Source organism: Lagopus leucura, unplaced genomic scaffold (assembly GCF_019238085.1).
Source record: "Lagopus leucura isolate 7727_CA_CO unplaced genomic scaffold, USGS_WTPT01 Super-Scaffold_100009, whole genome shotgun sequence".
Taxonomy (NCBI): Eukaryota; Metazoa; Chordata; class Aves; order Galliformes; family Phasianidae; genus Lagopus; species Lagopus leucura.
The window spans coordinates 8007196-8022491 of NW_024962266.1; the positions used below are offsets into that span (position 1 = coordinate 8007196).

At 36.7% G+C, this 15296-nt stretch overlaps 1 protein-coding gene across 2 annotated transcripts in view; it reads right to left on the reverse strand.

Moving 5' to 3' along the window:
• The window catches only part of DENND1B (DENN domain containing 1B), a 145089-nt gene that overhangs the window by 57313 nt on the left and 72480 nt on the right, over positions 1-15296 (reverse strand). For both annotated transcript variants that reach the window (XM_042873578.1, XM_042873577.1), the window contains one exon: positions 2673-2773. In XM_042873578.1, the coding sequence (XP_042729512.1) occupies positions 2673-2773 (101 nt within the window). The remainder of the gene's footprint in view (positions 1-2672; positions 2774-15296) is intronic.

Below are 15296 nucleotides of genomic sequence, written 5' to 3' on the forward strand. Positions count from 1 at the left end.
AACCAACCTGGATTACGTAATACTCCACATTGGTGGACTGTCATTACATTTCAAACCTGTCTTCACATGAAAGTGCTTGATAGAACCAAAGAGGTTTTTTGATTACAAAGGAAAGTGGGTGAATTTAAGTGCTTTGGTGCAGATTTAACTCAAAGATGCAATTTGCTTTTCTCACACCCACAAAACGTATCAGCCAAGCAGTTTAATTTCTTAAATTCTAACCCCTATAAAATTGCATCATTTATCTTCAGGAAATTTTAAAAGTATATAGTTCAACTCATTAAAAACAAAAAAGGTGGATTTCTCACAAAACATGTTAGATGATTAACGTGCAAAGTACATTGCAGGATCAGGACCTTTACTTAGAGAAGTAAATTTAAATGTATTTTATCTCTGTTTAAACATGTTCATACTCCCATCAAATGGCCAACATTATCAAAGTGATAATCCTCTACTTTGTTTATTTTACTATCATTCCAGAACAATGCTAAGAAAATGAGTTAGTGGGAGACATCTCAAAGTGCAAGTTAAACAACATAGTCTTTAAGCAGAGAAATACATTATGTTCAAGAGGAAAAAAGGTTTTCATAAGAGAAATTACTCTGTCAAAAATATCAAAATGAAAATATGAAAAAAAACATTTAGAAAATTATTTCATTCACTTTTAATTGATCTCCTTGGACCACACACTAAGTCTGGTCTAATGTATGTTTTGACTCTATAAATTCATCAAGTTTTTCTAACCTTGCATAGTATACAGCTAAGAGGAAAACATTTATTTCCTGTTAGACACCAGAGAAGTAAGAAAAAAGGTATTTTGTGCTTCTATTACACTATTCCAACCTATCTCTGAAAAGAACCATTCAAACCAAACTTGATCAGAGAATCATGAAAACATAACAATCTAATAAAAGTCTGAATTATAGCTACTGTAGTAAATTCATCAATTGCGCATTTCCTTCTGTGAACTTCATGTTTCCATTCAAACAACAAGAAGAAAAGGAAACTTTTTTCCACTTCTATTGTCACGTAGTAAAAGAGAAAAGAAGATATAAATGAGTTTTACAAGTTTAAGAAACAACGTGCTTCTCTCTAATGAGTAAAAAAAATTCTCAGGTCATGCCATAACGACCTAGAGTCTCAAGTATTATCATCATCACAGGGAGCTGTATACAGCATCTAACATTATTATTTCTCAAAACATCATCTGTGCTTAGGAGGGCAAATAAAAAAATCTTCTAGCATTCAGGATGCACTCGGCAGGGTACAACTTAAATAAGGGGTGTTGATCTACCTTCTGAGAACAGCATTTACGGATGATACTGAAGAAAATAAAAAGCTTCTGGCAGTAAGTTCAAGTAATACAAAAACTAAGCAAATACATCCAAGCTATATCCCCATCTTGGTGCATATTATCAAAGCTAGGAGGAAAAAATTGGGACAGAGTTTCTCCAGAAGAAAACCATCATTAAAGATGAAAGGCTTAGCTACTGTTGAAAGCAAAGCATGAAGGGGTGTTTGTTAAAAAAAAAAAATAATAATAATAATATACAGATGAAGTATAGGAATCATCCTAGACAAAGTTATACCATGGACAAACATTGAAAACTAGAGGAAAAATATCAAAGACTTGAGGAAATGTAATGAGAATTTCTTTCAAAACAAGAAGTTCAGTGGAGCGGGTGGAGTTCAATCCAACATCAATATTTACAGGTTTCAGAAAAAAAAAAAAGCCCTGCAAGCGCATAAGCGCATAAACATAATTTATTTCTGTGAAGAAAAAACGTTAACAGAAATACAAGAATTAGGCTGGTACGCATCTAACTTGGACTCAAGTTTTGTCTATAATAATTCTTGATCTCTAAAATGGCTTTAAACAGTTCATTTATCCACCACAGATTCATAGCATCTATTTGAAGTGAAGGCCTCCACAGAGAGATACTCTTATATTAGTTCCCTAAGGGAAGCTCATTTGGTAACACTGGTACTACTGTCAACAGAAGTAAATCCTTTTTTTAGCCTGAAATCTTAAAAACCAAATACCTGGAATTGAAAATTACCTCAAATTAGCCTGGTATAATGAGTAATGACCTTCCGAAAGGAAACATCATCCCTTAAAGGATCAGATGCCACTCAAAAAGTGGCCTTTTCCAGTGTTTTAAGTATAAAAAGGAGATTTAAAGCAAATTTGGCTAAGTGCTGAATATGATCCTGAACCTGGATGAGCCTAAAGCACAGACACGGAATTATTCCTTGCACCTAAGAAAAACACTGATGCTTAAAAACACTAATGCTTAATTCCAGAAAGATCAGTCAGTGCTTTTTGAATGCTGCTATCAGTATCACCTATCTCAAGTTAATGTAAACATTAAATAAATGAAAACTATAAAACTGTTACATTTAACTTACTGAACATGACAACTCTACCAATGATACATGAACTGTTATAACAAGCACGATTCTTGGATGCTCTGTTGACAGTAATCAGGACACCAATTCAAAAACCATGTAAAAGCATAGTGAAATATCTCTGTTCAAGACACTGATTGAAGTGTTTTCATGTATCAGACCCTGCGCATTTAGTCACGTAAGTAGACCTCGTTCTCATGAGCTACTTCGAATTGTAAGACAGGTAAGAATCTCAGAAGTGAAGATAACAGGTTATATCTTACCAGCAATAGTCCAGGAGATGTGGAGGAAGCACTGGGATGTAAATGTGCTGCCAATACATGGGATACAATAATGCAGCTGATGCATGAACACAAGCAGTTAACTAAAAAAAAACAAACCGCACACACAGAATTAGCAACAAAAACTAAGATGAAGAATAAACAGAAAATACAACATTTTAAAATAACTTTTGTATCTGCAAGAAACTTCACGTCCTCAAACCACATATGATAGCATTTTTAATTACTTTAATTGCTTAAATACATATATGAAAAAACCTAATATATGCACAACATTCACAAGAAGTCAGACTGATGAGTCAAATTCCAAATCAGCTCTTCTTAGCTTATCTGAAAAAGATAAGCATGCAGTTGTTGATGCTTGTCATGATCTACAGTTGCAGGTGCAGCCACACACGCACAGCACAAGTGCAGCCCTGCTGCACCAGCTGGGCCAGGCTGGAAAGGCAGCATGGGGACTCACCCACCTTCCTCTTTGGAACAAGGGGAACTGATCATGCATGAAGCCACACAAGTGTGCTGCACTCCAGAAGAATTCAATTCTAAATCTGTCACTCTATTTCCAAACTACCTTTGCAAAAATAAAATAAATCTAAAGAGAATGTTCCTTGTGATGGTAATGCAACTGCGTTACAACTTTCAAAAACTTCTGCCTTTCTCCCCTGGTTCCTAAAACAGAAACTGGCAAGTCTGGCAGCCAGCACCACCAGAAGATGAACAACTCCTTGACCAAGAAAGGAGAAGTTACAATCTGCTTCCATTCAAAACGGTCACGTAGGCACAGCTGGTTTCTGTTGATTTCTGTACACTTTTAGTTCGTTTTTTGCTCGTTTTCTGGTTAATTTTTAAACAAAGCATCACTATGGAATTGATGAGGAGCTAAGCCTTGTTCACTTCTTGAGCAAACAAAATAATCTGCAATACCTTAAGAACTTGGATTTCATCTCTCATGTACGGCATTATTATTAGGGAATCAGTTTGTTTTATTTATGTTAGTAGGTAACCACAGAATGAGAAAATAACAAAATCATGTTCAAAATTAGGCAGCCAATAACCACCACATACAATACTAAAAACAAGACGAAAATTATATACATATACACACACATTCATATACATACTCATATGTATAAATAAAGCCTTACTCGAGATCAACTAGGATAAGAACTGCGCTTGAAACAAAAAATAAGAAACTCAGCCATAAGATTTAACACACTCTCTTACAGGTTTGGCAGGTCACACCCAGAGAGCAATTTCTGCTACTGATGCTATATTGTCCTTCTGCTTTCCTGCTTTACTTACCAGCATCGCTTAATGAAGGCTGAGCATGGAAGCACACACAAAGGAAATGCCCTACACAGAAGACACCAAGCTTATAGAAGAAGACAAGACTGTCCTAATGTTTCACATCACAACAAAATTACTGTCTGAGGTTAACTTGATTATCGCTGCCCTTTATTAGATGTGTAGTTTTACAGTAACAGAATGAAGAGCTAAAAATTAAATGTAAATCCTGCCTATGTAGCAAGTGCTAAAATATTATGGATTTTACAGGAAAAAACGTCCCTGTTGGTGAAACAGATCAGCAGTTAAAGCTTTCACACCCAGGCTGACTTAGACAGTTACTCCTGTAAATAAAAATTACGCTGTAATTTTGTATATATATTTTTACACTAAAAAGGAGAAAAAAATCATTAGAAGAACACCGCAGCAGAAATCAGGGACAATTACAATTTGTGCAGCACAGTTTGCTCAGCACTCAGATTAATATAACACGATTAAATATGGAAAAGAAGAGGGTCTGAAAGCTCCTAAGGGATATCATTAGGGCAAATTGCCAAAGAATGAAACATGAGCCAGTCAGGAGAGCTGGAAGCTGCAGCAGTACCAAGGGACCTGAGCGCTCGACAGTTGGAGCTTGAGCGCGGTGTGAGCTGCGGGTTAAGGCGACGGGAGGCTGCTCGCTGACACACGGGATGTCACCATTGACCGGCGCACGGCCCGCGCCTGACAGCTCTGCTGCAGGAAGCCAAGGATATCATCATCCCCTACTTAAACTGGTCGGTTCGTATTAACATTTCGCTTCCTAGCTTCACAGCAAACAGCTGCAATTACTCTCTGTTCAGACTTACGAAAAAGGCAGTTTTAATAATTAGAGCTTGGTGACTAAGAATTAATTGATTTGAGGGATGAAATTAATAAACACTTACCCCTTCTCTACGTGGTGGGATTTATGAGCTTTATTTTCATATTCTTTCCCTACTGTGTTTAACTTCTACTACAAATAGTGTAAATCAAGCTCAATATCATGGGTTTTGGTCCTTTAATAATTCCATATTCACTCCAAGTAATCATAATGACTGCATAATAGTCTTTACAGAATATAAATTTCAAATCACAACTACCTACACATACTACCTATATATATAAAAATCAGGGTGTAATTCAATCACATGAATTACATGAAATGAAGCTGAGCATACGGTTACATAGGTGATCCCCCTGATGTATATACATCTACCTCCTCCTCTTAATAAGTGTTTTTAAATTATGAATTAGCATGACGATACAATTTGAATAAAGAAATATTTTTCTGTCTTATGTCTGTATTGTATTTTAGCTCTTGCTTTAGCAGAGAAAGGGGACAATTCCATTTAAAATAATAGAAGTTTTATTAACTTTTGTTTCAGAATCTGTATTTTGGTGTAGCACTCAGACTGACATTTAGCGTGTTTAACAACAACAACAAAAAAAATCAGCATTTCTAGGAGGAATGGTAAAGATTACTTATGCATCAATATTTTGCTCTAGTGGCCCTCACCCTTATTTCCTATAATTTTCAATCTAATGCCTCCTTTCCAAATTTCCATTTATGCTACTGCAGTAGACTTCCAAATATTTTAACATGGCCGGAATATGTTTCAGTTTCCTGCTGTACACAGCCCCCAAGACAAGCGGCTAAGGGATTCTGCTACTCTTCAAACCATGTGACATTTTAAATACTGTGCCAACTCTGTCTTTAAGCAAATACTGATATGATAATTACCAATCTCATATCAAAACACATTTTCTGGCAAATTTTCTTTTTAAGTGTTTCAACAGTGAAAGGCACCAGCTATTTAAGTAACATATCTTTTTAACTGTCAGTTTCGCACATATTAAGGAGATGCAGAATATTGCAAATCTCAGAATAATGGTGCAAGTCCAAAGCAACCAGTTCAAGTGAACACACAGGTAGTGAGCTTCCAAATTCTTCTATCTGTGCTTGGAGGTCTACAGAGATGACCACTGGATTTGGGGAGAAGACATCTGACAGCTGCTATGCCTAGGAAAAGAGCCAAGCAGGAACGGGCACCTGCAGGGAGCCGATGTAGGAGAAGGGAAGGCAGAAAGCTCCAAGTGGAGAAACCAGCCTCTGTTACTTGACTGAGTGGAGAGAAGCACATCTGGTGAGGCCTTTTGCAGAAAACAGTCCTTTGCACTGTTTATGGAAAAAGGTACTTGCATGGAGCCTGTTTGGTCATGATCCACTTTTAAACAAATTATTCAGAGAAACAGCATAGATTTGAAAAATCTCCTTTTCAGGACAGGCAATTATTAACCCAAATCATGAGATTCTCTTCAAAGCTTTGTAAAACCTTTCCTACTTAGCCTGTGACTACTGGAGATTACATCAGCAGGGAACTCAAATTGCTTTTACAGTAAAACTTGCATAAAATTTGCTGTATTTATATACACACAAACACAAATCAGTGCTCAACTCTATAATATGCTAAACATTCTTAAATTTTTGAGAGCAGAATGTTTCTGCAGGGCCTACGTAATACAAATTTGATAGTTTATCACCTGGTTTGAAGCAGTGAATGACATTGGAATATACACCTAGAGTCCACTACATTGGAGAATACTACCAGCATTGTAAGGTGCCCATTACAAAATGGGCTGGCGATTTTTAAATGAAGCTTTTGTCTTTTGAACTCCATGTGTCAATATTGAACAGAACTTTCAGTATGTCTCCAGCTTCCAGATTTAATCATGTTATATTAATCTGAGTGCTGTTACTTCTTCAGAGTATTTTTCTTTATTTTAAACAATTTCTTCCATATTGAAACTTTTATTTAATGTAATATTAAAAATGGGTTGAAACTAAGGGGTTTTAAATCACATAAACAACTTGAGTCCATTAAAATTTAATTTTGAATTGCCAGTGTTTTGAGAAGAATAAAATTGTGTCCCATTCTATCAGTTAATTTATTAACATTAGAGTACAACTGAAAATTTCAGCTTTAGGTCTCTTCTGGTAACTGTGGTCAGCATCACCATCTCAGCTTTCACCACATGGCCAGGAAAGCAAGCATTGTTTTTTGCTAAAATTCCGCAGCGATTCCAGCACAATCATTTTCCTTTTCTCCTCATTAAAAAATAAAAATAAAAATGTCAGAACTAAGTGTGAGCAGATAATATGGTCTCTCCAAACAGTGGAAGAACACATTACAAAGTTTGTAAGAAAAATTCATTATTGGGTGACAGTAAACTGATTAACACCAACTACCAGCAAGGCTGAGATGATGCACAAATCCCCAAGAGACCAAGGAGTTCCCTTTCTCCTCACAGCACTGAGCTGCCACTCAGGAAAGACTGTTCAAAATTTACACAGTGCTGAACAGGAACAGTCTGAACAGCTTTAATTCAAGCCTTGATCAAAACAGGTTTACCCACTTCAGGGCAGCTCCACCTTCCCCCCCAAGTATCTATAATAATTCTAGTGTGTGTATCTGCTACGCCAATATTCAATTTATTAATGAACTGTTGATTTTAAAATGAGTACCTTTTTTTGTTAAAAAAACAGAGCAATACATCGAGAACAAAGATTTTCCACTCATATTATGTTTATTTTACACCCATTACTTACAAAATTTCAATGAATAATATGAAAACAATTATTCTGTATCCTGTATAGAAGTATTATTTCTAATCTACTTCTTGCTTCCTATAAAAAATAATTTTATTTAAAGCAGTTTCAGTAACCCAAGGTAGAAAGAGATGCAGAGCACAGGTGACAAGTCTTGCACACATTGCAGTGCAAAAGCTAGAAGTATGGAATTTGATTAGCAGAATCTTGTCTGAAAGCCAAAAATGGCAACAGAAGTTAGACAAAGTAAAATTAACCCATGACACTGTACAACCTTTCAAAATCTACAGTAAGTAACTAAAGAATTACTGTGATAAAACCATTTCCTGAAAAGCCTTCAAACACTGTCAATCTCTGTCAACACCATGTCCAGAAATGCCTACTGGAGTGCTCTCTCCCTCCTCCCTCACAGTGCCACTGGGCTAAAGAAATGTTTCCCTCCCACTGCCTTGACCACACATATGTTGAAAGATGCCAAAGATTCTGCTAACTCATCTACTTAGCTATACCTACAGCAATAAGATGTAGAGGGTCACCATTCCTAACTCGGTAGCTGCCATCAACCTGGACCAACTCTTATTGCACTTACCCCAGCACTCGCACTCATTAGAATTCCTGTGAAAGCAATAGGCTCTTTCTGAAGAAGCCTTCATCAGATGAAAGGAAGCATCTCTTCTTTATCAAAATCCCTAAGATCAACTTTGTCACAGGTGACTTCCATATCTAAATCTTGTTTGGTCAAGAATGAAATTAGGCCCCAACCTGAAACAGATATTTAATGCTTGCTAAAACAAGTCTTCTCATCCACTTCTTGAATGGGCAGGTGAAGACTGCTGGGAATTAAAAATGGGAAGGGAGCCCTTGCTTTGGCCATTTTGTAGTACAGAACATATAACCCTCCCCAGCTCTAAAGAATATATATAGTCAGACTAAATCATACACTTAGTCTATTCTGCTGGCACTGGAAAGAAGACAGAAGCCACTGATTAAAAAAAAAAAAAATTAAGCAGCAAAAGAGACCAGAGTGTACTATCCAAGCCAAGATAACCAAAGCCACTTCTCATGCATTTCTTTAATTTAGCTCCTGGCTAACAGTTTCCCATCTGCCATCCCCATAACCTCAAAGAAGAAAAAAGAGAAGGCCTTAAGTGAGCCATGATGTATTTTCCTCCTGAGGCCCCCAGCACTTCTTCCTCAAATAGAGGAGAGAACAGAGAAGCATTTCTAGTCCACAGATGAAAATTTTAACTTCATCCATTGTAAAAATGAAATACAGAGAAGAAAGTAATATTAAAAGCTAGTCTCTGGTGTTTTATTTTAGTGTTATTCACTTCCTTTTATCCTTATTCTAGAAAAGGGAAAGGGAAGAGAAGAGTGTTGCTCATGAATTTGACAGCACTTCATATACAATCAATTTCATTCTTTTCTTGCAATTCTTGATTCACAAAGCAGCATTATGGCATCATTCCTGTGCATTAGTTTGTAAAGGAAAAGACTGAAGACACAGTTTGTTCCTTGCCTATGGCTTCAAGAATGACACATTTCTCAATAACAGAAGCTGAGCAGAAAATAAAATTGAAGTGGTAGTAGACATAGGAAAACTCGGTAAGGAATAGCACCATCAGTGTAAGCATACTGTGCTTACATTGAGGACCTACAGGCACTTTTATGGATAATCTGAGGTACGTATATACACAAGTAGGTGTGGTTTGCATAGGAAGAGCCACGTAACTATTCAGTTACTCAATTTCACCATTCCAAAGGTTTTTTGTTGTTGTTGTTTTTATGTTTTATGCAGAAAAAGAAATGTTTGGAAGTTAGTCATATCAGCTTTGATACCACCACATTACAGATTAGGTTAACTGACGCACCTCCTACTGATACTCATTTTCTCTATAACAAACTATTTATGCTTTTTTTCACCATGTTAATTTCAGTTCCCTCATTTTCTTAAGCATCTATGTATATTCTTAATAACTTGTTTGTTCTCATTTTAACATTCATTTCCTACCTGCTTTACCTCTTCTCTCTCAAAAAAAGACAGAAGAACATGTATCTATACATATTTATGTCTTTTTTCTGACCATCTTATAACTCCACCTCTCTTCCCTCATCTATTTTATGACTCTCTATATAGGAAGAGCTATGCTCTCATAAAATAAGGGAGTTCTGCAAATGTTCCTTGCTTCTGAAAGAAAAGTTTCCAGGAAAATAGTTTTTATTAACATTTCCTCCCCCAGAGTAACTCCATGGTATGTTCTTCTGCCATACACTAATTAAGAAGCAGCAGGGAACAGCTTCCTTGTGAATAACTGACAGACAACTTATTTACTGCAAGACTAGAGATAACCACTATGTTATAATTCATCTCACCAACGGCAAATTTCAGAAAAAAAAAGCAATAAGGCAGTATGTGAAAAAGAAAAAGCCTTGTCATAATGGCATACCAGAACAGAGAGCTAACAGTACATTCACATACTCTTCTGTAACTCATCTTCATGTTTCCTCTTCTCACATGAGACAGTGCTGGTCATCCATAGCAGCATACGGACCCCTTCAATTCCCATTTTCATGCAGCCCAACCCACAGCTGTACGTGAGATTTTGTTTGGTAGAATTTACTGAATTGCCAAAGTTCACATGAATTGAAAGAGAAAGAAACTCTTGCCTATATCTGAATCTTGGATTTCTTCTTTTTTTCTGAAAAAGTGAAAATTTTATTTTGAAATGAATGTATAGATCACTCTGTATGACAAAATGCTTTCCTTCCACAGAATTTGTGTTTAAATGACAGCCAGTGATACAGTGCTGTGTGTTTTACGCAAGGAGACAAGTAATAGCAATCTGCAGATTTTCTGAACTTCCAAAAAAAGAGAGTTTTCCAGTTCCTAATTCTTGCTGTAGATCCTAGCCACATTTTGATGCCATATTGACATCTCCCTTCCCTGTTCGCATAATTCCACTGCTAGCAGCACACAGTGATAGGACCCCAGCTGCACTCACAGCATCCACCTCTGGCCAACTTATCTCACCTCTGGCCAGTTCATCTTAGACTGCTTATACCTGAACTCTTAATTATTAAATGCCACCACTCCTTCTGTGCACAAACCGAATGATCTAATTGACCTAACGATTCAAAATGAATTCTAACAATACTTCTGGGAGCTCAATAAGTATCAGCAGAATATCTGTGCTGCTTGGCAAGTTAGTGATAAATTCCTACCCGTTTCTATTTTCTAAGAAACAAATTTAGTCTTTAACACATTTCTGCCCACAATGTACTACCTCGCAAGAACTTGAGATAAGAATTTCACTTCAAGTCTATATTTTTTTAATTACTCAGATAGCATTGTTTGAAATCAATCTATGAAACAACGTACATTTTCAGATAAAATTGTAACTATGCTGTAGTGCAGAATGAAAAAAAAATATTGTAGCTATAGGTGGTTGAATTAGAACTGGGAGTATCACATCAGCATAAGGAAACGTGATGCTGTCACTAAGTTGTATGACAGTTCCTAATACAATGCCATTGTTTTCCCAACCTGGAAGGCTTGTAGAGAGCCAATTCTTTCACTGTTTTGGATCTTTACTTTGCAGCAGAGAAACATCTCCATAAATAGCCAGCTTTGTATGCCAATTAAAATAAAAAAAAAAAAAAAAAAAAAACCCACAAAAGAACTGTATCTTGCTAGGCTCCACACTAACATGCACTGCATTCCTGAAATCACACCTCAGCTATCTGGCCCAGTCACAAAGCACTTCTTGGCTCATTTTTTAAGTATACCCAGCAATCTGCAGCACATACACCACAAAGAAAATTTAAATGAAATGTGAGAAATAGACAAACACTGCAGTTGCCTTCTGAATCAGTTGATAGTATTGCTGTTTTGGGACAAACGGATTTTGGAATCAACTCCAGAGTCTTAGATTTTGGGTTAGATGTAAAAGGTGTGATATGACTCACAAAAATAACGTGCTCAAGTGAGAATTGCTTGGCCCCCCACTCAGCTGTTCACCTGCATCACGTTCTCCAAGGAGCATTCTCAACTTCCCATTGCTTGATTAACCACAGAGAGCACAACTGTACCCAAAAAGGCAGCGGAGGCAAAGAACACTACTGCTCAGACCAACTAGCACAACCGAGTGAACTGCACAAAGCTCTCTTCACATATAAGCAACAGTAAAAATACTACAACAAGCGTACATTGCACGGAGGCGATTTTCAGTGCTCTTTCAGCACATAAAAAAAGAAATCTGTCTTTTATTGACATATACATTCCTTCTTACAGGGAGCACCAATGAAGCCAGCACAAAGCAGAACACTGCAGCCACAGAGCTCTGACACATCAGACTCGTATTACCTAAAACAAATATTGGTCAAAATGGAGATAACGTTTAGACATTTGCTTTAAAGTGTAGCATCCTTTCCACCTGCCACTGTAGGCCGCAGAAGATACACTCTAGTTAACATATTACTGACAGGATGATGAGAAAGCTCCTGTCAGACACTGGCCAGCTGGGTGTTTGAGACAAAACGCACAGCCCCAGCTGACTAGTTAGAGAAAGGCTGGTGAGGTACAATTACAGAGGCATATGACAAGCTTTCATGCTTGAGTGACTTGAGAACCGATGACATGGCTTTAAACAGCAATCCTTCCTACCTCCGGTCACAAAACAGCAATAAGTCAACTGATGCACTGTTGTAAAATCATGATTTATTCCTTTGCTTTGAATACATGAGAGTATGGTATGATGTTCTGGTAGACTACCACAGCAGGTGCACTTGGGGCCTCAACATCTAGGGCCTGCCTCCAGCATGCATAAAATCAATGTTGTAGTTCAGCCTTTCTGGAAAAGCCTTCCCCAGCACTTTAATAATTTATAGTGAGATTAAATTGAAAACTTATTTGTACTGAAACTCTCACAGCTGCATGCACCTAACAAGAATACATGCAGATGTTGTGAGGAGTGAGGAAACAGTGCTGTGCAAGAATATACAGTATGGCATCTAGGAAACATCTTCCTTTTACAGTTAAAATGAAACAACAGTCGGCACCGCAAATAAATCAATTCCTTTGTTTCATTCATTCTTTCGTATGTTTCAAAGCAGATAATTTGTTTCTCTTCCTGAGTTTACCATTCAAAAGCCAGAAATTGCAATTTTTGCTGCAAATGTATCTTACAGAGCATAATCCTCAGGCTAGCTGAATCTGTCTCTAACACTGAGCCTAAAGCAAGCTGTGAGGTTGGTGATAATCACATTACTAAAGGGGCTGGAAAGTCAAGCTCATAAAAGAACCAACACTTAGGTCAAATAATGACCCAGAAGCTATCACAGGAAGGAGCAGTGGGAAGTTTCCACTTCTATCTTTGTAGTAATTGGTATGGCAAGTAGACAAATATCTCCATCAAAGGAGTATTTAAAGGGATATATAGAGTTTAAAGACAGATGCAATAACTACATGGCAATTGTAAATATGAAATGCTTACAAAAGAACAAACGCTTAGCTGAAATAAAATATAAACTGACAATTGAATCAAAGCCTCTTAGATAAATTGGTAATTATCTTTTTTAAAAAATTTAAATTACTATTCAATAACGAAATGCAAGAAACTTTTTTCTTTATTTCCCTTTTCCACTGAAGTATACCTTTTTTAAAAAGCATCCTTGCATCCTTCTTTTTCCCTTTTGTCTTTTCCCAGGACTGATCCTTTACTTGAAGTAACGAAAGCATGAAATTCACAGGGCAACAATGCTAAAATTACAGAGTAGTCCTCTACCCCTCTCCCTACACTTCTCTCCTCCCCTCAACAAGGATGAGGAAAAACTAAGCATGACCTTGAATTATGCCTTTCTCTTTATCAGTCCCTGTTCTGAGATAGCGAACCAAAGCAGAAGTGATAACTGGAGGTGACATCACAACCCAAACCCCATGAACTGACATAAACACTTGGTATTCAGTTAACCTCAGAGATAAGGCACAACTCCCTTAACAGAAAGTTGCACTTAGCAAAGATCATTCTTTCAAAACGAGTGCTATATATATCAAGCTGTATTTCAGGAATATTGAAGTGCAGCTCTCACAGCACAACAATCTGCTGCATAGAGCTCGCATACATGCCATTTGCTTACCTGTACTGTATAAGGCATTCCAACATTTTAAAGAAGAAACGCGTAAAAAATATTGAATGATTCTTAGCTATTCAACTGAATTCTTCCAGGAGATCCTGAGAAGTGCTTTATTTGATTTTTAAATTCTACTGTGCTGTAAGGAAGGAAGCCTAGCGTCACTCCCTGTTCTGTTTGTGAAAATGCTAAGCAGATTCTCTCTGAAACTCCTGATAAGCCAGCACTACTCACTTGTTTTCTTATATCTCACTTCTGTAAGAAAAATTTTGCCTAGTCCTGTATTGAAAATGCTACACAATGTAGCAGCTATTTCATTTAAATTCAACTTACATAGTATTAGAAGACTGGAAAAAATAACCATAATGAAGTCGTTTGGAATCTGAAAGTGGAAATAAGGTGGTGTACATGAACGCAGTGTAATTCTGGTACTATTTCTCCTGTTGTCACATCACAGGAACAGAGGCCAGCCGATATGTTGAGCTGAACAACAATATGCCTTAAAAAGATCCAAATGTAGGCTGAGAGTACAACTGCAAATCCTGCGAGGCACATTGACACATGCCCACCTGCAGGACCCTCTTCCAAAGGCACAGAGCTGCCATCATGATTCCTATTTTCTCACTGCTGGAGCAGTAAAAGGGGTTTGGCTGAAGCATCGTTACAGTTGAGGGTATTTTTTTTATGGCATATTTTTTTCTTTCATTTTTCATACCAAGATGTGTCCCAAACTGGCAAAAAAATAATAAAACAAATCAATTGCATGTTTCCTTTTACTGCATTGCCTGAACTTGTACCAAGTCAGGTTCTTTGAAGAGGCTTTCCCTTGAAATTCTTGATGCCCACTAGGGTCACCTTATTACTCTACTGCAACGCCCAATTCTTCCCATGACCAGTTCCACAGAAAATAAGAGAAAGAATATGGAAATTTCATAAGATAGAGTAAAATCTTTGGTGCCTAAAAGATATATCACAGTACGTTAATTTAAAGACTGAATATATTCATTCACTACTCATTTTGCAGGTTTTATAGTTGTTCATTTGGCTTCTGATTAAATGACCTCATGTTTCTTTCATTCCCTAATTAATAGACTTAATTATTTCCACATTCTGCAAATTATCATTAATGTAGTATGTATTTTATATATAGCATATACTGTATATATTTGTTTATGGATTATGTATACTGTATATAGCATGTGTACTGTATATTTAGATATACACAATGTTAAGAATCACAGTGAATATAATATATAAATTTATTTATGTATATATGTGTTAATCAATTGCTAATATCTAGAATTGTAAAAACTGTCAGCCTTTCATGATGGTTCTTAATCCTCTGTTGAGTTTACTTTGGACTCAAAAGAAGTTAAAGGCTTTTAATCCACTATTTACAGTCCAACATTTCTCACTCCTTATACACACACATTTACTGGAAATCAGCATCCACACGTCTTGGAAAATACAAATTTTTAATAGTATACCCAAACTTGTGTGTATACGTTGAAAATAATTGTTCACTTATTGGGTAGCAGAATTAGTAGCGTTTAGAAATAGAACTT